General features: G+C 36.0%; 2 protein-coding genes and 1 long non-coding RNA gene across 4 annotated transcripts; 2 read left to right on the top strand and 1 right to left on the bottom strand.

Moving 5' to 3' along the window:
* Positions 1-1,227: 1,227 nt before the first annotated feature.
* On the top strand, positions 1,228-6,501 carry LOC110911872 (putative late blight resistance protein homolog R1B-14). 2 transcript variants are annotated; one of them, XM_022156520.2, is made up of 3 exons: positions 1,228-1,358; positions 2,948-5,677; positions 6,227-6,501. In XM_022156520.2, exon 2 carries the CDS (start codon positions 2,962-2,964, stop codon positions 5,647-5,649), a length of 2,688 nt encoding a protein of 895 aa, XP_022012212.1. In that variant the 5' UTR covers positions 1,228-1,358; positions 2,948-2,961; the 3' UTR covers positions 5,650-5,677; positions 6,227-6,501. The 2 variants fall into 2 exon arrangements, with proteins under 2 accessions (XP_022012212.1, XP_035839794.1); XM_035983901.1 differs by lacking the exon at positions 1,228-1,358 and adding an exon at positions 1,416-1,558.
* Positions 6,502-16,755: 10,254 nt separating this feature from the next.
* LOC118487239 lies at positions 16,756-17,597 on the top strand. Its single transcript, XR_004880936.1, has 2 exons — positions 16,756-16,849; positions 17,206-17,597. It is a non-coding gene; the product is annotated as an uncharacterized LOC118487239 (long non-coding RNA).
* A 2,745-nt stretch (positions 17,598-20,342) lies between these two features.
* Positions 20,343-21,921, bottom strand: LOC110913855. The gene is made up of 2 exons (XM_035983900.1): positions 21,682-21,921; positions 20,343-20,683 (listed from the first exon to the last, which is right to left on the bottom strand). The coding sequence occupies exons 1-2, from the start codon at positions 21,856-21,858 to the stop codon at positions 20,540-20,542; spliced, it is 321 nt and encodes a 106-aa protein (XP_035839793.1). The 5' UTR covers positions 21,859-21,921; the 3' UTR covers positions 20,343-20,539.
* Positions 21,922-22,171: the final 250 nt, after the last annotated feature.

Below are 22,171 nucleotides of genomic sequence, written 5' to 3'. Positions count from 1 at the left end.
AATGAGTAAATTACAAGTTTTGTCCTTTATGTTTTTACCAAATTATAGGCTGCATCCTTTGCCTTTAAATTTGACGGGTAATGTCCTTTAGACCTAACCTAGTTAATTTTTTTTTTTTGGTTAGATCTGGTTACCCAAGGGAAATTTGGTCTTTTTACCTATAAATTCAAAATAATTTTAATAAAAAAACAAAAATAAAATCAATATTTTTTATATTATATATACACACACTCTATCTATCTCAATCTTACACCTCCCCCCCTCTCTCTCTACCCCTCTTTTACTTCATAGCGTTAATCATAAACAGTCGCATGATGAATATTCTGTTTGAAGGTGGACTTGGACCTACGAAACTATGAGGGGTTTTTGGATGTCATGTTGGGCTAGATTAAGCTAATGAAGAATTTATGAGAAGAAAGGTCTCAATTCTATTGTTAGAGAGAAAGAGAGGGGAGTTTTAGATGAGAAAGAGAGAGAGTTTAATATTGTATATTTTTTTATTTTTAAGTTTGGTATAAAATAGACTTTCAATAAATTTTTTTTACAAAATAGTCCCTGGAAAGGTGTAATGATAAAAATGCCCTCATGTGCAAGGCACATGACCATACTTAACCAAAAAATCTAACTATGTTTAGCATAAAAGACATAACGTGCAGGATTTTGAAACGTTAAGGACAAAACTCGTCAAATTTAAAGGTAAAGGACACCACCTGTAATTTGGTACAAACATAAGGGTGGAGGGTATGCTTCATCACTCTAGGGTGTTTGAGTCATTCTCTACCCAATAATAGCATGTCATGTCAACTCCCAATTCTACTCCCCATTTTACACTTAATCACTAGGTATGGTTCAAACACCCTCAATTAAAAAAAAAAAAAAAAAAAAAAAAAAAAAAACTTGATTGGTTGTATCTCTCCTCTCTCCTCTCTCTCTCCTCTCCTCTCTCCTCTCATCGGTGACTATACACCGAAATCAACCCCCCCCCCCCCACTCACCGAATCTTGATCACCGATCTACCAGGTATGAATCACCGCTCGGTGAAAGCACTCCCCGAATGGGGTCACCGAAGCCATACCGCCCGCCCTAAGGACAAAACTTATAATTTACTTTAAAAAAACTAATAAAATGAATGACACATGGCACCCCAATGCCGACCAAGTCACGTCCCTTCCACACCCCAATTTTTAGGTGTGGACCCAACCCAATCCCCTCAACACTCCATGGTATAATTAATATTGCAGGGTGAGTCAACGCCAAAGCCAACGACTTTAAACTCGTAATCAACCTTCTTTAACGAGAGAACACATATGGGGGGCCAGTTTCCATGAAAAGACTCATTTCTTGGATGATCTAATCCGGTTTGTGCTTTTCTTTCCATTTGAATTTCTTAAGTTAAATCAATTTCTTTATGTATTTGATTATATGAAGTTTTATAGCTTTGCAAATCTGTTAAATGTGCCTGATTATTTCCATATATAGAACCAATCTAAATTCTGTTGTTTGTTACTTGTTTACTCAGTCAACCGTAAATGTTTTTGAGATAGTTGCAGGAAAATAGGTAATTTGACTTTTGTTGGTCAAACTATATCTTTTTTTTATATGTGGTTAATTTTCACTTTGGTTTATGCATCATAGCTAACAAATTGAATTTTGTTTCTATATGAAAACAGTCAGTCTTTACAATCTTATACACATCTTTGTATGTAGTTATGAATTTATGATTGTTAGGATTCCTTATTACCTTAGGCAAAATTAGGGGTGTAAACAAGCCCAGAGGCTCGAGAGCTACTCGGTATCGGCTCGGTTGCCTGAGCCCGAGCTCGAGCCTGATATAGAGCTCGTTTAGTTATCGAGCCTGAAATACAAAGCTCGTTTACACTCGCGAGCCTAAACGAGCCCAAACAAAAGTTTATTTAATTTAGATATAAAATAATGATGATGATGATGATGATGATGATAACATTGCGAGCTGAGCTTTGGCTCGTTTAAGAGATATTGAAGCGAGCTCGAGCTGAGTTTTTAGCTCGTTTGAGGTTGTTCTCAAATAGCTCGTGCCGAGCTGTGCCGAGCTCGAGTTTTGAGTTTTACTCGCGAGCCGAGCTCGAGCTCAAATAAGTATGCTCGAACCGAGCCGAGCTCGAGCTGCTTCATAAAAACATGACGAGCCGAGTTCGAGCCCAATCGAGCTCGGGTTCGTCCCGGCTCGTTTACACCCCAAGGCAAAATCCCAGATCGGCTGTCCAAGGACTGATACTGGGACATAGGGAACGCCCGGATTTAGATACTACCAACCTGTTTTGTGTATCTGATTATATTAGTTTTAAAGCTTTGAAAATCTGTTAAATGTGGCTGGATTTCCAAATATTGAATCAATTGAAAGTTTGTTAATTGTCTACTCAGTCAAGTGTAAATGTTAAATAGACAGTTGTAGGAAATTGGGTATTTTGACTTTGGTTGGTCAAACAAATAATGAGTTTGCACCTGCCATATGTTGAATACGGTGCGGGTTGCATTTTTCAACCCAAGCACGACCCGTGTTTTTATTCGTGAAAAAAACGTCAATCAAAACCAGCAAAAACTTAAGATCATCTTATCCGAGCATGACCTGTTCAACCCACTTATCTATACGTGTTAAAAGGGTTCACGGATTGGCGGGTAATAATCAAGTTGTAAATGTTAATCGGCTTGGTGGGTTGTGAAAAATGGGATAAAACGGGTTAGTGGTTCGATTTAAACAAGTTGGCGGGTTTACCCGTTTAACTAAACAGGTTAAATAGGTCAACCCGAACACGACCCGTTTTTTAAACAAGTTAGATATGCCATCTCAAAACTTGATTATTTACTCTAATCTTGAATCTTATTTCTTGAAGTTTAGATCCAATCTAAAAGTAAGTGGAATTTATTATCTTGAAAACTTGGAGTTAAAATAATAATTTTTTTTTTGTAGTTTTGGGGAGGATAATGGCAGATGCCGTGGTTGAGTTTCTCTTGGAGAATTTAAAGCAACTGCTACTCTACAACTCTGATTTGATATTCGGAGTAAAGGGTCAAGTTGAATCTCTTTACAAGGAGCTTAGTTTGATGAAAGCGTTTCTCAAAGATTCAAAAGAGAAACGTAGCGAATATGAGTTAGTACGCGAATTAGTAAGGCAGATCAGAGACGTAGCTTATGAAGCCGAAGATACCATTGACACTTTTGTAGTTGAGGCAGCCATGCAGAAAGAAAGAAGCGCCTTAAGCAGAATCGTCCATCCGTTTGATTATCCAAAAAAGCTTCGATCTGTTGCTAAAGATATCGAATCCATTAAGGCAAAAGTGAAGGAGATTTATGAGAAAAAGATGTTCGGTATTGAAGCTCTTTATTCAAGCGAATCCGTAAAGAAATCTTCATCGTCACAAAGAAGAAAACCAGTGGTTGAAGAAGATAATGTTATTGGTTTCGATGAAGAAGCAAAGGAATTAGTGAGTCGACTCACTAATATCGCTGAGTCGCTAGAAGTTGTCTCGGTGGTCGGTATGGGTGGGCTTGGCAAGACAACTCTTGCCAAGAAGGTTTACAGTGATCCCGCCATTGAGTTTCACTTCTTTGTTCGCGCGTGGGTGTACGTTTCGCAAGAATACAGCCGAAAGGAAGTACTTTTGGCTATTTTGGGTTGTCTCATGCAGCAGCCTTCTGATCAAACTTCTAAAATGAATGAGGAAATGATAATTGAAGAAATATGCAAACAATTGAACGGTCGAAGATATCTTATCGTGTTAGATGATGTATGGACAACAGATGCATGGAATGATCTCAAAACCGCTTTTCCTAACCAGAATTGCGGGAGTAGAATACTGTTAACAACCCGTAACACGGATGTGGCTATGCTTGCAAACCCTGATACGCCGCCTCATCATTTGCGGTTTCTGAATGACGATGAAAGTTTCGAACTACTTTCCACCAAAGTTTTTAGAAAAAAAAGTTGCCCATTTGAGCTCGTTGAACTTGGAAGAACAATAGCTAAAAAATGCGATGGATTGCCACTTGCCATAGTTGTAATTGCCGGACTTCTTTTGAAGAAAGATAAAACACGCGATATGTGGAAAAAGGTTGCTGAAAGCGTCGGTTCTTATGTTGCAAGAGACCCGAAGCAATGTTTGGATGTATTGGCATTAAGTTACAAGCAATTACCTGATCATTTGAAGGTGTGTTTCATCTATTTTGGTGCTTTTCCGGAAGATTTTCCTATACCGGTTTGGAAACTGGTTATGTTATGGGTGGCAGAAGGGTTCATACAAGAAAATGGCCAAGAATGTTTAGAGGATCTTGCTGAAGAGTATTTGGGAGATCTTGTTGAGCGGAATCTTATACTGATTGCCAAAAGAAGGGCGAACGGAAGGATTAAAACATGTCGTGTTCACGATATGTTGCGTGATTTGTGCTTACGCGAAGCAGCAGAAGAGAAGTTTTTGCAAGTCATTAAAAGAAACATACCTGATCAAACTTCTTTGATCTCGTATAATTATTCTCATCGTCGTCTTTGTGTTCATTCACATGTCATGAACTTTATTCACTCAAAACCTTCTGGCCCACATGTTCGATCTTTCTTATGTTTTCCATCGGAAGAGACAGAATTGTCTAGAGAACATACTTCTTTCATCCATGAAGCTTTTAAGTTAGTTCGCGTGTTAGATATTAGATCCATCAACATTTCCCGCTTCCCGGTTGAAATCACACAACTAGTGCATTTAAGGTACATTTCCATTTTCGGAAACTTCAAGGTTCTTCCTCCATCCATTTCCAAGTTATGGAGTCTTCAATCTTTAGTCGTTGAGACAACAACGCGTGACCTTGACATTCAAGTGGATATATGGAAAATGTCACGGTTTAGACATCTGCATACAAACGGATCGAGTCGTTTACACGGGCCTCAAGCCAAAACCCGAATGGATAACGAAGATCCGTTTGTTCAAGGAAACATACAAACCATATCTACTATTTCACCTGATAGTTGTACCGAGAACATCTTAGCTAGAACTCCCAATCTTAAAAAGCTTGGAATTCGCGGTAAACTTGCCATTCTCATGGAAGTGAAGAAAAATACTAGTTTGTTCGATAATCTCGCTAAGCTCGATAACCTCGACAAACTAAAGTTATTAAATGACACGTTCCCACGCCCTCCATCCGAAGGTAAGTTAAGAGGTCTTCCACCGTTATACAAATTCCCACCCCATTTGAACAAGTTGACGTTATCAGACACCTTGTTGGATTGGAAACATATGTCTACAATAGCCATGCTACCAAATCTTGAAGTGCTCAAACTGAAAGTGTTTGCATTTAGGGGACCTCAGTGGGACCCGCTTGATGGCGGGTTTCGTCTACTTAAATATTTGCACATTGGGAAAACGGATTTGGTGCATTGGAAGGCTTCGGGTCATCACTTTCCTAGATTAGAACACATTGTGGTTGAACAATGTGGTGATTTGGTGGCTATTCCACAAGGTTTGGCGGATGTATCTGCATTGCGGACTATGGAGCTGCATCACACGCCTTCGGCTATAGGTTCTGCGCGATTAATCCTGCAACAAAAGCAAATGCAACAAAAAACGCAGCCGCAACAATTTATGCGAAGTAATGGGTTTAAGTTGCTGATTTATCCTCCTGAGTAGTCTTTCGTATTCCGATCTTCTGATTCTGGTAAACTTCTTAAATTTTTATCCACGTTTTTACATAAATTTTGTTCGTAAGCGACTAAACGAGTCAGGTCAAATATGGTACGTTTTCACTGGGCAGTATAAATTCGAGTTGCTTTACGTTTCGACGACGCCGCAATGCGCGGTACCATTCTTTAACTTAAAAAAAAACACTATTTTCTTACGTGCTTATTTTGAAGTACGTTTTGGTATAAATCCAACTTGTTTTTTGTTTCGGCGTAATTTTTTCTCGGTAATCGGTCGGGTTAAATATAATACGTTTACGTGCTTTATTTATATTTATGTGTGTTTTCTGTTGGTATGCATTTTGACGTAAATTTTGTTTGGAAACGTGTCGGGTTAAATATTTAACGGTATAAATTCGGGTTACTTTAAGTTTCGACGCAGGTTAAAATACTTGGTATAAAACAAGGCAACTCACAAGAATAGCCATTTTGACCAAATCATATTAACATTATGGCCGTTGACTTGTAAATTTTCAAAAAACATACTCCTGTAGAAAACTGACACGTGTCTATCTTGCGTGTTGCAGCTTCTACTGCTTAAACCGAAGAGGTATGGAATGGATCACAAGAACTTCTTAGGGGAACATGATTCATACTAATATAAACATTTATTTAGATCATGTAATGCAAAGTTTACACTGAATGTGGGTTGCTAAGTTATTTTCTTTTTGAGTGTAGAATTATGACTTGTGAGTTCTATGTTGAATGTACTTCTATGTTTCCTGTAGACAGACTAATTTGGGGTTTTTGCTTTGATGTTGAACAAACAATATGTTTGAAGTTTAGTTTTTATTCATGTCTTTAATTCAAGTGGATTAGGGGAGTGGGGGTGGTCACAAGTGATAAAATTCCATCACTCACAAACATCCAATCATGTTCCGTCATGTCAGCAACCACTATTCTATCACTTACAAGCATTCTTTAGTGGCGGTGGTCATCACTAGTGATGGGATTCCAATGTACAAGTATTAATACACAATGTACAAGTCATACACATACAATCAACAATTGTTCAACGCGTGATATTATCAACGCGTTAAAAGTTCCACGCGTTATTTTTGTGGGTGGCGGCGGTGTGCTAATCTCCATCACTCGTGATGGGGGCTCCATCACGGACCACCCCCACTCCCCTTATGTAAAATAAAAGGATTTTTTTTCCTTGGTGGTAAAAGTATTTTGTAAAATGGTATTACTTGAAAAATATGATTTTAATTTGTTTAGTATTTTTAAACAAAATATTAGACTTTTTTTTCTTCAATCAATCATGATATTTTTTTCTTTATTTTTTTTCAATGAACCCGTCGTAGTTTGTGGTTACCATCTCATTATAGTTATTTTCTTTTTAGTTTTTAATCAACCCATGTAATATACAAAATTTATGGATCAGTAGTTTTTGTGGGTTGGATATTTGAAACCCCTAAAGGTTAATTATATAAATGTTAAATGTTTTAAAAACCGAGCAGACCACTAAGTACTAAGGGCCTGTTTAGTTCGCATATTTTTCTTTATTTTTTTCAGTGAACCCATCGTAGTTTGTGGTTACCATCTCATTATAGTTATTTTCTTTTTAGTTTTTAATCAACCCATGCAATATACAAAATTTATGGATCGTGGGTTGGATATTTGAAACCCCTAAAGGTTAATTATATAAATGTTAAATATTTTAAAAACCGAGCAGACCACTAAGTACTAAGAGCCCGTTTAGTACAGTTCGCATAATTTCTTTATAGGAATTGGAATTCATAAAGGGAATTGGAATTTGATGGAATTAGAATTAATTCCAATATAATTTTGTATTGTGTTTGGTTTATAAATTAATTCGCCAACAAACCACATATGTTTTATACTAGACAAAACAAATTTGTTTTATACAAATACAAAGACAATTTGGTTTTATACAAGACAAAGACAAATTTGGATTTTTATACAAAACAAGACACTTTAGTTTACATGAAACAAGGACAATTGGTTTTAGACAAAATGACAAATGGTTTTCAAATTAAATATATATAAAACATACAAAGTTTTCCGAATACTTATACGATTTTTACAAAACAAACACTTTTGTCAAGATTTATGGTTACAAAGGTTTACTTATAATATCAACTCTTGTAGTTGGATTTAAACATTTGGGTAAATTATATTTTTCGTCCTTTATGTTCATATCAGATTGCAATGGATGATCTTTAACTTCAATAATTACAATCATAATCCTTTCTTTGTTAAAACCATTACACCATAGGTCCTTTATAGGTCCTTTGACTCTAACCTAGTTAACCTTTTCAGTTAGATCCAGTCATGTGCATTGCATAGAGGGTAAATTCGTCTTTTACTATCTTAAGGATTGTTTGTGTAATTAAGTTAAACTTTTTGAACAAAAAAAAAATAAAATAAACATTCCCCCATCATAACCAAACCACCACCATCGTCAACAAGTTCAACCAGATTTAGTATCTAAATTTAATAGAATCATCCAAAAGTTATCATTCAAATTTGTACAAATTATCCCAGTTAATATCTCATCTGCAAATAACAATCCCAATTTTAGTATCCAAATTTAATCGAATCATCCAAAAGTTACAATATATTAAAAATCAAAAACAAATTAACCTAAACATTAATATACAACAAAAATTATACTACCTGGTTGTTAGCAGGATTAACAGATGATACAACGAAACCACTTCCATTCCAGACGCCATTTACAAAACTTCCGGAGTTTCGAGTTTCGATACCGATCTCCGTCAAGAACTCTTACTCTTTAGCAAAACTCATATTTGCATGAATCAACAGTAGTTAATTGATAGATCACATATACATTAAATCAGGAAGCAAACAAAATTAAAGGAGTAAACAGTATTAAATGACAATTGTTGATTTCGGTTGCAGATTGTATTAATGTGTTGCGAGAGTGTTGATTACCTGTAATGTTCTTGTAGAGGAGAAATAATTTAGGCGATGTTTTAGGCGACGACAGTTGGGGTTATTCCGGCGGCGAAACCATATGGTTCGCCAATCTGCATGTGAAAGTCCGATGAACCATTTCTTTGGTTTTTAGATCCGAACTGAAACATGGCGGTGACTAGAGGGTGCGAGATTCGAGTAGAGATAGAGAAACGGTTGGGGTTTGGTGGCTAGTGGTGGCGGTCACAGGTTGTGATGGTTGGCTTGGTGGCTAGCGGTGGCAGTCAAGTTAGAGAGAGCTGATAGTTGAGAGAGAAGGGGTAGCGGTGGCAGGATGTGGTGGTGGTGGCAGGATGAGGTGGTGGTGGCAAGATGTGGTGGTTAGGGTTTTACACTGTGTTCCAGAGTCTCACTTAACTAGAGAAGAGAAAGGAATTAGAAAGAAAGAGGATAGTAATGATGTTCCAGAGTTTTTTATATGGGGAGAAAGGGGAAGAAGAGAAGAGAATGAGGAGGTTTTTTATTCCTTAAATCGGAATGATTCTCAGAGAACAGAAGAGATAAACATCACGTTCCTAATTCTCTTCCAATTTTACCCTCGTAAGAAATATGGCGGGTATATCTCCCACGTTTCCAATTTTACCCTCAGCAATCAGCAGTTCATCTTCCAGGTAACATCATGTTCCTATTTCACATCCAATTTTGAGCGGCCCTCTCCTTTGCGTGGTCTTTCTATCTAAAATTTTGATTAAATTAATGTGTCTAATTTGGGTTTTGGCTTCTTGAATTGTTTACGTTTGATTAAATTAGATTGCTTTGATTAAATTAATGTGTTATGGTTCAAATTTTTGGCAGTGTAGTTGCTATGACTAGTGTTAGATGTGAAATTGATAACTTGATTAGGCTTATGAGATATGCTACTAAAAGAAGAATGCTTAAATTAGCTCATGTATTCATGTTCGTTTGATTGTTAATTTGAGCTTATTAACAGTTTGGATTACGACATTTAGGGTTTAATTTTGGTTTAGTTATTGATTTAGGAGAACTACGGTTTAGTGATGAAAAACTGTGATAGAGATCTGAGTTAGTGTGTATAAATTTAGGGCTTCTGGTGTGTTAACGTGTATGTGTTGTGTTCTAGGTTTTTGGCACTGTAATTGCTATGAGTTTAGCGAGTGTTAGATTAGATGTGAAATTCATGACTTGATCATGCTTAGGAGATATGCTACTAACAGAAGTTGCTCAAATTAACTCTTGAATGCCATGATTTGATGATATTAAAATCTAATGATAGATGGTGAGATTATATGTTGTAAATGTATACTGTAAATAAACTGAAAGCCAAGCCAACAAGTTACAATCCAGTGAAAGAAGAAAAGTATATTGTTCGTGTATTAAATATATAATATAGAAGTTAATATAAGGTTAAACATCATGTCTTATATCCCTTTTGTAGTGTAAGAGTTGTAGCAATCTTACGTATAAAGCTTCAACAAGTTGCTTAAAGTATAGACTATAGATTCATAGATGAGAAAAGTGAATATGGGGTTGTCACTCATCTAAGGCTAACAGTTAGCAGCTATTCAAAAACACAAAAGTAAAGCCAACTCAGCCAAAAGTTGATAAACACATTATCACAGTAGCAATATGAGTTCTACTGGAACAAAAGCAAATAAAAAAGCTCCAAATTTCTGGTTGGGGCGTTTTTTTGTGGCTGGACTGTTGGATTTCGGAGACGCCATTGGCCTTCAAGTTTCATTGTTGTTTGGTTTAAAAAAGAGGAACAAAAAGGCAGCAGTCGCTGAATGTTTCGTGCTGCTCGATGGGGTCTGGAGTGCGTTGTTGCAGTTTTGTTTAGCAATTTTCCTGTTAATGATTGAAGTTATCTGATCTGATCATCTTTCTCGTCACGTTATCTAATTAGTTATTGGTCAAGTGTTACATATTTTGACTTTAAGTTGAGTCAGATCTGACCTAATAGGCTAATAGTTGTTTTAGGTCGTATTTTGTTGACCATAATACCACAAAATTGAATTCTCCTCAACCCAAGTTTCTAGTTTACTCTTATTTGATTTACTAACTCTAATAGACACAAGCATTAATTAAAACATGTCAGTGGATCCTACAATAGTTTTATAGAACAAGAACGTAAAGTTTTAACTAACAATTTTCTAATCTAATAACAATTTTCAACAGCAAGTAAGTTTACAATGGATAATCAGATACGCGAGGCAGCTGAACTTGTGCGAGCTAGACAATTGCAAGCAGCTAACCTGATTTGCTTTCTAGTGGCATGTCTGTTGAAGAGCAAGTTGCAACATTTTTGCATATTGTAGGCAATGATTTGAGAAATCGGTTTACCTCGTGGCTATACCGTCGTTCTGGGTCAACAATTAGTCGGTGCGTCCATAGAGTTTTGCGAGCGATTATATCATTAGAAGGTCGTTATATTCAACAACCTAAAGGTGATATTGTCCCAAAAGAAATTCAGGAAAAAAAGAGATTTTATCCTTTTTTTAAGGATTGTATCGGTGCAATTGATGGAACACATGTTCGCGTCAAAGTACCTAATAAGGATGCCCCTAGATATCGTTGTCGTAAGGGATACCCGACAACAAATGTATTGGCTGCTTGTACATTTGATTTAAAGTTTACGTATGTGCTAACTGGATGGGAGGGTACAGCATCAGACTCAAGAATTATAAAGAACGCACTTACTAGAGATGATAAACTAATCATTCCAACTGGTAATTTCTTTTACCAAATTTACTTAAATTGTTTAATAATATATTCTAATACTAATTACAAGTTGTTTATAGGTAGATATTATTTAGTAGACGCGGGTTTACCTCACACGAGTACCCTAATGGCACCATATAGAGGTGTTAGGTATCATTTGTTTAGTAGACGTGGGTTTACCTCACACGAGTACCCTAATGGCCTCCGAGTTTTACCTTTTGATTAACTGATATAATGCTGAACTGGTATGCTAGTTCCCGTTTGATATGTTTGTTGTGGCTTTGTGCTTCATATATGTAGAGCAGTCGATTTGAAACTACAGAATTGTCACAACTAATCCTGTTTTTTTTTATTAAGTTTTACCTTTTTATTAGCTGAAATAATGATGTGGCAGCTACTTATAATTTCAAGTGTGTTTACATAAGGTGGAGATTAGGGGTGCAAACGAGCCGAGCTACCCGCGAGCTACTCGAGCTCGGCTCGAAAAAAAGCTCGAACGAGCCGAGCTTATACAAGCTTGAGCTCGAGCCCGAGCCTAAAACCAAGCTCGTTTAGTAACGAGCCCGAGTCCGAGCTTCGCTTATCGAGCTCGAGCCGGCTCGCGAGCCTTAACAAACTTTCTTTTTATATATTTTTATTAATATATTAAACATAAATTTAAATGATAATATTTACCATTTATTAATCTTGACTTGTTGATACCCGGGTAAGCCTTTTATATAAACCAATTTACCTATATTGGGGTTAAAGAAACTTAAATTTGATGATCTGAGATTGTACGTTGTTAAAGATGATTATAGTAATGGCGCCTCTACTCAAGTGAATTGCCTTTCAGCCACTGTTGTTCCCGGGCTTATCTTGGCAACTAGTTCTTGGCTTTGTTATATATCATGACCAAACGACTGTTAAGCTAGGTATGTCACATCTCACTTATCAATTTGTTTTTCATTATATTATACATCAGATGGGGCAATTTGGTTATGTATCATGTGTAAGCGTGTAACGGGTCAAATGGGTTAAGCTAAAGGATTTGGCTGAAAAGGGAACTTGTCAAATGGGTCAAAGTCTTCCGAAATAGACCTAAATCGCTCTCTAATCGTATTTGTTTCATTCTAGTCCGTTAATAGTTATTGAGATTTTATCTAGAACAATGTTTTGACATATTGTAACCTTAATAGCACACTGTTTTCAGGAAGGCGACTGTGATAAACGATACAGGGTCTAGCGGCTGGTGCTGTGTTAGGATCTTCAATTGAGAGAAGACTGCAAGTAGATATTGTGCCTTTTATGGGTAAGGATATATGAAATTTTTAGTTATGCTTTTAAAATATAGGTAAAGGATCAAATAAAAACAAAATTAACGTACGAAACGTACGCATTGAGGGAAAAAGCAAAAAGTGGCGGTGTCATTTTGGTAACTATCAGCAACTTCAAAATAACTGGGGGAAAAGCAAAAAGTGTCTTGTAGAGTAATTTTGAACATCTGTAGAGTAATTTTAAGCATCTGTAGAGTAATTTTGGGAAATGTTGGGTAATTATCAAGTTACTCTAGTAGAGTAATTTTGACTTCTGTAGAGTAATTTTGAGAAATGTCTTGTAGAGTAATTTTGTTAGCATTTAGTTATGGGGTTTAGCTTTATGGTTTAGTTTTTAGCTTTTAGTGGGGGGGGGGGGGTTAGGTTTGGGGGGGGAGTGGTTTAGGTTTTTTTTAGGTTTTTGGGGGTGGGGTGGTTTAGGTTTTTTTTTTTTTTTGGGGGGGGGGGGGGTTAGTGTAATTTTGATAATTACCCTACAATTTTGATAATTACCTTACACGACCAAAATTACTCCACATGAACATTTACAATGGTTTAGGTTTTTTTTTTTTTTTTTTGGGGTGGGGGGGGGGGGGGTTAGGTTTTTGGGGGTGGGGGGGGGGGGGGTTAGTGTAATTTTGATAATTACTCTACAATTTTGATAATTACCCTACACGACCAAAATTACTCTACATGAACTTTTACAAAATTACTCTACAGAAACTCAAAATTACTCTACTAGAGTAATTTTGAAGTTGCTGATAATTGCCAAAATGGCACCACCACTTTTTTTTACTTTCTTTCCAATCGTACGTTTTGTACGTTTATTTTATTTTCACAGGAACTTAACTCTTAAAATATAATTAAGCATCATTAGTTAACTGTGATCATACAAAAATACTTCATTAGATTTAAGAGGTTGTATGCAATAAAAATAGATGTTGGGCCACATGATGATTTTACAATTAGAACAATTGTGGAACTAGTGTTTTAGAGGAAATGTGATGCGTCGAAACGGTACTGGTTGAAACTGTACGGGTCGAAACGGTTCGCGTCGAAATGGTTCAGATCGAAACGGTTGGCGTCGAAACGGTACGGATCGAAACGGTTCGATTCAAAACGGTTTGGGTCGAAACGGCACGGGTCGAAATGGTTCAATTTGAAACGGTATGGGTCGAAACGGTTCGCGTCCAAACGGTATGCGTTGAAACGGTTTGCGTCGTAAGAGCCTGATTTAGTAATTTATCAACATGATAATATTTAGCTGCTAGATCTTTTGAGCTAACAGTTATATATCTCTTTCAGTAAGCCTAAACTCACCACCCATGCCTTTAAACTTGGATTTCAAAATCTCATTTAGAAGCAACGTGCCATTTTGTGGGACTCCAACTCTCTCAGAGGACTCTACAAGTGCCCAAATTATGTCATACGCCCATATTGCAAGCGCATGCACCTTTCTAGTAAACTTCTTGTTCCATTTATTTGTGAATTAATGCAGTCTTCTTGATGCTGGTATATAACTAGTTAAGTATAACTAGTAAAACTATATGCATGAGTAACTTATAAATTCGTGATTTGATTCTTTTTAGTTGTGATTTGATTCTTTTTAGTTGTTTATGCTAAGACATGTAGATGGATTTGAAGAAGAACGAAATGCTTTAAAGAAAACTCAGTTATGGTATCATCACTTGTCATGGTTTTTTTTTTTTATTTTAATTTTACTTAAAGGGTATAATAGTAAAATTGTCACTTTCTTTTCTTTTTCTCTGCACTCGGGAACACACAAAATGTTTATTTTCTTTTCTTTTCTTTTCATTTTCTTCAAACTCTAGAACGTGAAATAAATTTGTATATTTTTCTTTCTCTTATTTTCTTTTCTCTCTTAAACTTTCTTTCTTTTCTTTTCTTTCTTTTAGTAAACTCGGAAACACAGCGTTAAGGTTAGGAAATTGGGGAATATGAAGTTATATGCAATGTTTTTGGTTTTTTTTATTAAACATTTAAATAAAAATATGAATTGACCAAAATACCCTTACTTGAATAAACTTAACTGAAAAATTTAACCTGTTTAGTACTAAAGGACGTAGAGTGTAACGAGTTTTGCAAATAAAGGATTGCGACTGTAATTATTGAAGTTAAAGGTTATCCGTTGCAATCCAGTACAAAGATAAAGGACGAAAAGTGTAATTTACCCTAAACATTTTTCAATACAAATTGTAGCCATGAATTTGACCACAAAACCGATGTTACTCACCAGTATTCATTGTTGACTTTATTTTCACATATGTTTCAGGTGTTAATACGTGCGATGATTATTCAAGTATGCTACACGTAGGAATGGACTCGGGCCTTAGTTTCCTCCAATTTAAAAACAAGTTATTTGTAATCTTTGTGTTGAAAGACAATGTAATAGAATGAAACTTTAGTACCATGTGTTATGAGCAATTTGTAACGTGACTCCCGACGTTTCCGCCGAGGCTTGTTCTTACGCAGTCGGGGTGTTACAAGATACCCCGGAACCTCCCATTGACGCCTTTTTCAATGTTCCGGTAGCCACCGCTCCTTTCCCACAAGAGGAGATCGATGATGAACCCTTCATCTTCCTACCAAGAGAGATCGAAGAAATGCTCAACGATCTTTAAGGAGGCACGCCCGGAAATAGCTCAAAGCCCTTATTAACGGACAACTAGTTTCGGGTTTTTGTCGTTCTTTCATTGTTTTAGTTAGGGAAGAGCTATTTGATTTAAATCCTTCGGGGTATCCACTAAAATCTATCTATTAGGACCTTAAATTTGTTTTTATTTTTCTTTTATCTTTTTATGTTGTAACCAAATGATGAATGGTTTTAATGGAATGGTATTTGGTGTTTAAAACTTGTGGAATGGTATGGAAAGATGAAATGACATTGAAACAGAACCCCATGCACCTAAATAGAAGTCCCCCGACTCGAAACCTTCATTAAAGTAAGTGCAGCACGGGGTCGTGTAAGGTAAGCACACTCTCGTTCCTCTATTCTGCAGAAACAAATTTTGATTATGGACCTGTCACACGGGGTCGTGTCTCTTAGTCACACCCCCGTGCCCATCTTCTGGAAAATTATCGATCCTGGCACTTTTTATACGGGTCATGCCTACCTGACATGCCCCCGTGTCTGCCTTCTGAAAGTTTTCAAAGAAAGCATGGCACTTTTTACAAAATTCTAGTTGCAACCACATTTTAGAGATGAGCAAAATGGACCCGGTACCGGTACCGAACAGGTACCGGTACCGCATTTACCGAACCGGGTACCTTTTCGGTACCGAGTTTTGACATTTTCGGTACCGGTTCGGTACCGGTCCGGTACGGTACCGGTTTTTACCCTCAAATACCGGTACCGAACCGTACCGTACCGGGCATATTCGGTACCGGTACCCACTTTTGAGGACTTTCGGTATCGGTACTTTTGGTTCCGAATTTACCGACCGGTACCGAAATCGTGTTTAGCAATTTAACCGTGTTTAAAATGGCAAGAAATGGAAAGCACAAACACTGAAATCGTGAAAAAAGTTATATTTGGCTAAATATGAGATTTCCGAAATCACAACCGCATGATGAAAACGTAATTTATTCTAGTGGGATCATTTTAAAATGTTATGTGTTCTGAAATGAGATTGAATCTTAACAGATGCTTCCGAATCAAGCAAAGAGAGCAACACTGCAAGAACGATTTATGTGGTCGTTAGCAATTTTGTTACAATTTTTGTGCCATTTGTCACATCTAACACGTGTTTGACTGGTCAATGTAGATTCTGGGCATTTGGATTGGGCAACACGATGGAAAATTATTGGAGGGATTGCTATATCTACATGAAGATTCATGGTTACGAATCATCCATCGAGATCTCAAAGCTAGTAATATTTTACTAGATCAGGACATGAATGCAAAAATTGAGGATTTTGGATTGGCTAGGACTATTGAGGTGGATCAAACTCTAGGAAACACAAAGAAAGTTGCTGGAACCCTGTAAGTAATTTTAATCACTATTAGAATATAGTGTTTTGTTCAGCTATTATTATTTTTAATAATGTTTCACACCAGAGTATGCTATGCATGGGCATTTTTCAGTGAAATCTGATGTATTCAGCTTCGGTGTCATAGTTCTCGAGATTGTTAGTGGGCCAAGAAACTCTAGCTTTTATCGAGAGGATGATAGCGAGGATCTCCTACTCTTCGTAAGTAACCTCGTTTGCTTTCACTTCAAATCCTCATTTTGGTTTTTCCTTCTTTCAACTCAAACAGGTCAAATGGCTCAAAATCAATTTAGCGAAAAAAGGTCAAACAGGTTGAAAGTTGCCCAAAGTTTAATTTAGTGCATACCGCCGAATCATTTTTATTCAAAGATTTAAATTGTTTTTAGAAAATTAAAAAATTAAATGTTTATAAAAACGGACAAACATTTTTTTAGTTCAACCCAAAATGAGATGTTTTATGTTTATGACCTGCACTAAAAATAACCCGTTTCAATCCTAAACTATTTTGACCCGTTACCTAACAAACTCTGACCGGTTTCAATCCTACAATAACCCAGGCTTGGAAAAGATGGACGGATGGAAGAGCATTGGAGCTACTCGATCCATCACTTGCTGAATCTTCTTATTCGGAAAATGATGTTGTTAGGAGCATCAACATCGGGTTATTATGTGTGCAAGAAGAACTTACCCGAGCCGAAAAAACCGTCGTATTTCTTTCAAAAGGGATTTTGTTAGATAGCTCAGGCGACCACGACAAGTCGAATCCGACAGCTACTTCTGTCAAGGAATAATCGGTAACCGAAATGCATCCTGATAACCGAACGAATTACCAATCTATGTGATTTTTTGGATTGTGTATATATGTACATAGAATTAAATATTTAGTAATAGTTGTGTATGCTGTGTGAGAAATGTGAATCACATCAATGAATCTAAAGATATTCTTTTACGATTGTATCCTGTTAGAAAAAATTAGATGTTAAATCACATGAGGTCCCATGGAGGGTGAGTAGTGTGTTATACGGTTATCGTTTGAAACAGTAGGTGAATCGGTCAAAGGTTGTCAAAACGTATCTAATTCTTATTGCTAGAGGTTACAATTTCTGACACGGACATGTATATGGCATCTGACCTGGAGGTTGAGTTGTGTGTTATATGGTTATCGTTTGAAGTGATGTGTTAAGAAACTTATATTTTAACTTCTTTCATGACAAAATAGAAAAAAAAAATAGCCCGGAAAGTGTCCATTACATTAACTACTGATGCTAGAGATAACCTTTTCTTTTCTAAAACAAGTCCGGGCTCAAAACCGGTTCAGGTTTTATTTAAGAAGTTTTACACCCGGTTTTGGCCAAATCGGCATGGGATAGAAACTGGGTTGGGCCAAAAATAAACCAAACCTCCTAGAACCGATTGGTGTTGGAAGAGAAAAACAATTTTATTATATTTTGAGTTTTGTAACATTTTAGTTTAGTTTTTTTATTAGTTTTACTTTTACTGTTTCATCAACATTTCTATTTAAATTTTATTCAAAATTGGTGTGTCCCTTACCGCATTTCGCAGCGGGTCACTTCTAGCGTTATGTAAAAACTTTTCCATTTCTAAGTCACCTATATAAAATATAAAATAAAATAAATGGTCGAAGTTGACCAATTTAGTAAGACATTACTTTTTGTAGGTTATCAAATCCAAAGAATGTTTATTAGTTTCTTTTAGTGTCATGTTTATTAGTTCATAATTATATTATATTATATACATTATTCCATATATTAATAACCAACTTATATGTGCATCATTAGTTGTATTTTGTGCTTAGTGAGTGTTTCAAAAAAAACTTGATTTTTTTACTTTTTAACCCAAACTTTTCATAATTTACATTTTAACCCCTTTTCTTTTTTTTACTTTTACCCCAAAGTTTTCCATCTTTTATAATTTAACACAACACTTTATTATTTACAACTTTCGTATCCCATGCTTTTTATCTTTCGCAAGTTTTTCGTTTTACGTTTCGTTCTAAATTTTGCGAGTTAACATATCGTAGCGTTCATGTGAGGCTCAACGTTTTTGCTCTATTTTTCATATTTGACAGACCCGTCGCAACGCGTCCATTTTTCCCATTTTGAAAAGTTCGCCGCAACGGGCGAGTCGTAGATCCACTAAGTTATTATTTTCTACGTTTTACGTTTCTGGTTAATTTCTTCGTATTAAGACACTGTAACGGGTGTGTGTGGTTCAACGATTTTAGTCTGCTTTTCGTTCAGTGTAATTTTTACTATTTTATCTATTTTATTTTTACGATGTTGAGAGTCGATGCGGTTGTGGCATTGGTGCTACTTGGCACGGTTTTACAAACGTTTTTAACCTATTAATTTTTTTACTATTTTTTTGTTTCGGTTTACGCCTATATTTCCTTTACTTAAAAACTATTTTTTACGTGCATATTTTATGTACGAGTATGTGTAAATATGATTTCTTCTACATTCCGACGTAAACTTTTTTTTATAGACGAGTAAGGTCAAATATAATACGTTTTAGTTTAAAGAAACCATTTTACATGCATATTTATATTTACGTTTTCGTATAAGTTCAAGTTGTTCTACGTTTCGACGTAAACGTTTTTGGGAAATGATTCAGGTCAAATATAATATGTTTTCGTATTTATTTTATGTACATTTCGTAAAGTTTGTTTCGAACCGAGTGGAGTCAAATTATGGTTTCTTTTTCTCTTTTTTTTTTCCAAAGCTCTAATTAATCCCTTTCGATTACATGTGCATATTTTCCTTCATACCCGTTACATTTTTATTGTATAATTTGGGTCATATATAATACGTTATGATTGTTCGATATGAATTCCATTTACTTTACGCTTGATCCAATCACAATGCTTATACAGGTTACACTGCGTTCAACTGGATACGTCGAAATGTGTGTTTCAATATGGTTAATGTATCATATAACGTTTGGACTAATCCATTCAATGTTTACGATGTATCCGCGCCGCAACGCGGGCGGGTCTTAACCCTAGTATATTAAAATTATAAGCTAATGAATAATAATTTTAATATTATAATAATATATAGTTTTTTATACTTTTATTATTTTTATATTATAATAATAATTATTTTTTTTACTTTTTAACTTTAATATCACGGGTTGGGATAAGCTTGGTGTCAACCGGTATCGAGCCAGTACTGATATCGAAAATACTGGTACGGTCCTGTTCGGTATCGGTACATGAAGGTAAAAAACTGGCACTCGTACAGAAAATACCGAAAATGCCGATACTGATATCGAAACCCGGTACCATTTGCTCATCCCTAATCACGGGTACCGTACGAACAACAACGGTATTGTACATCTTTTTTTTGTTGATTTTCTTCAATTTTTATTTTTTTTTCTTTTTTTAGTTTCAGGGGTAGGGATGAGCTCGGTGTCAACCGATACAGAATCGGTACTAATACCGAAAATACCAGTTACGATACCGGTATATGAAGGTAAAAAAGGGTAGTGAACCGGTGCCAGCCAGGGGCCGTCCTTGGAACGAGGGAAGGCGGACGGACCTCACGACAGATTATGTTGGCATACAAAGGCTTGCATTTAAATGAAAAAAAGACATCCTAAAAAGTAAATAAACTTAAAGAAAATGAAAAAATAACATCCTAAAAAGCAAATAAACTTAAAGAAAACAAAGTTGAGTTACTTTTCTATGATAATAATTACAAAGAGGTCACAAATTTATTTAATTTAAATTCTTCATCTTTAGAGAAAGTAATTGTGGCATTATTTAAGATTGCAAGACATTCAGTTGGAAGATCAAGAAAAGAATTCATAAAAAAATCATCAATAGGCTCGAGGGTAGCGACTCCAACTAACTTGCACCTTCCTTCTTCATCAAGCCTGCTTCCACTTCCACTCCTTAGACTTCCTTTCGATTCTTCTGATGTTAAATGTTAATAATGTTTCCACCAACAATGGTGTAGCTTTGTGGATACTCTCCATTGAAAACCAGAATTTCGCCTTGAATTTAAGATCCACCTATATTAATATGTAATTCTCTTAACTAAAGGGTAATTCAGCCATATAAAATGACCGAATTGTTAGTGGCGGACCCAAAAATTTTTTGCTGAGAGTGCGGATGAGGTGTTCAACCATATTTTCAAGGGGTGCGGTCGGGCTTTTTGCCTAAAATATACACTAATTTTTTTTTCAAGGGGTGCAGCCGCCCACTCTGGCCAAAGGCTAGGTCCGCCCATGCGAATTGCCCTTCTCGTTAACAGGAAAAATGGATGAAGTTAACCCAGTGGACTAAAATGGCAACGGTGGAACCTTTTTGGACCGCAGGCGAAAAATAAAACCTTTGGACTAAACTGGCAAAATGGATCAAACCACATCTACTAAAACTAAAATGACATTTAACTCTTTTTTGTTTGTGGTTTGACATAACGCAATAACTGAACTAAACTGACCCTTGATCAGCCTAACAAAACTTCTAGTGGTAAAACATGCAAATCAAATAAATTGGTGATAATGAGCCGAAATGAATTGGTTTTAGCACGGAATATATATTGATCGCAAAGTGAAAGTATATTGCAATGAAAATGCTTTAGTATGGTTGGTTTGACACACAACCATCTTTTTATCTAATTTTATTAAATAGTTAATACTAGATGTAATTCCAATAATGGTCAAAGTATTTATAAAAAAAAAAAAAACAAGATAAATCACTATATTATTTTTTTAACCAATGTTTTGAAAACTAGCATGATATATATATATTTTCTAAAAGACAAATTTCTTTTTAATCATGTCGTTTATAGGACATGAATCAAGCCGGATTTTAACGTTTTTATATTTATTTAAAATAATATATTTACCGTTTCAACTTTTTAATCTTTTATTTTTAAAAACATATTTACCGTTTAAATTTACTACTAGTGCCCACTTAACGTTGAGTTTTTATATCCAACCAGACCGGTTCGATCAGTGAACCAGTAAACGTTTCTATGATTCAACTTTCATGTAAACAACCATACCTTGCCAGATTCTAGATTAATGATCCCTCTAAAGATCTCCGGAACAATCGCAATTTTCAAAAACGGCGGCAATGGCAACCCCAAAAACTTAGTTGTTGCAGTGGTTAACGGCGGAATGTAAAGTGTTGTCACAACAAAGTCAACCAAAGTCTCACCATTAAGGTCAACTCCCACCATCTTTTTCCCTATCCCACTACCCTCTCCCCCTTACAAAGTCAGGATATCTTGATATACCCAGTTTGCATGCTCCTAAAGTCTTGAACAGGATTTGAGGGTGTAAAGAGTGAATTTAGCAACCCATTTTGGAGATCTTGAAGGGAAGATTAACACTATGTTTTCGAGTCTCATTTAACCGGGGGAGGGAAAAGAGATAAAAATATGAAAAACCATGTTTTCGAGTTTCATTTAACAGGGGGAGGGGAGGGGAGGGAAAAGGGAAGAAAATATGACCAAATATTCATCCTTCCAAATTGAAGAGATTAGGAAAGAC

The sequence above is a fragment of the Helianthus annuus genome, chromosome 15, assembly GCF_002127325.2.
Source record: "Helianthus annuus cultivar XRQ/B chromosome 15, HanXRQr2.0-SUNRISE, whole genome shotgun sequence".
NCBI classification, from domain to species: domain Eukaryota; kingdom Viridiplantae; phylum Streptophyta; class Magnoliopsida; order Asterales; family Asteraceae; genus Helianthus; species Helianthus annuus.
Note: the sequence above shows the minus strand (reverse complement) of the source record. Positions and strands in the feature narration are given on the sequence as shown.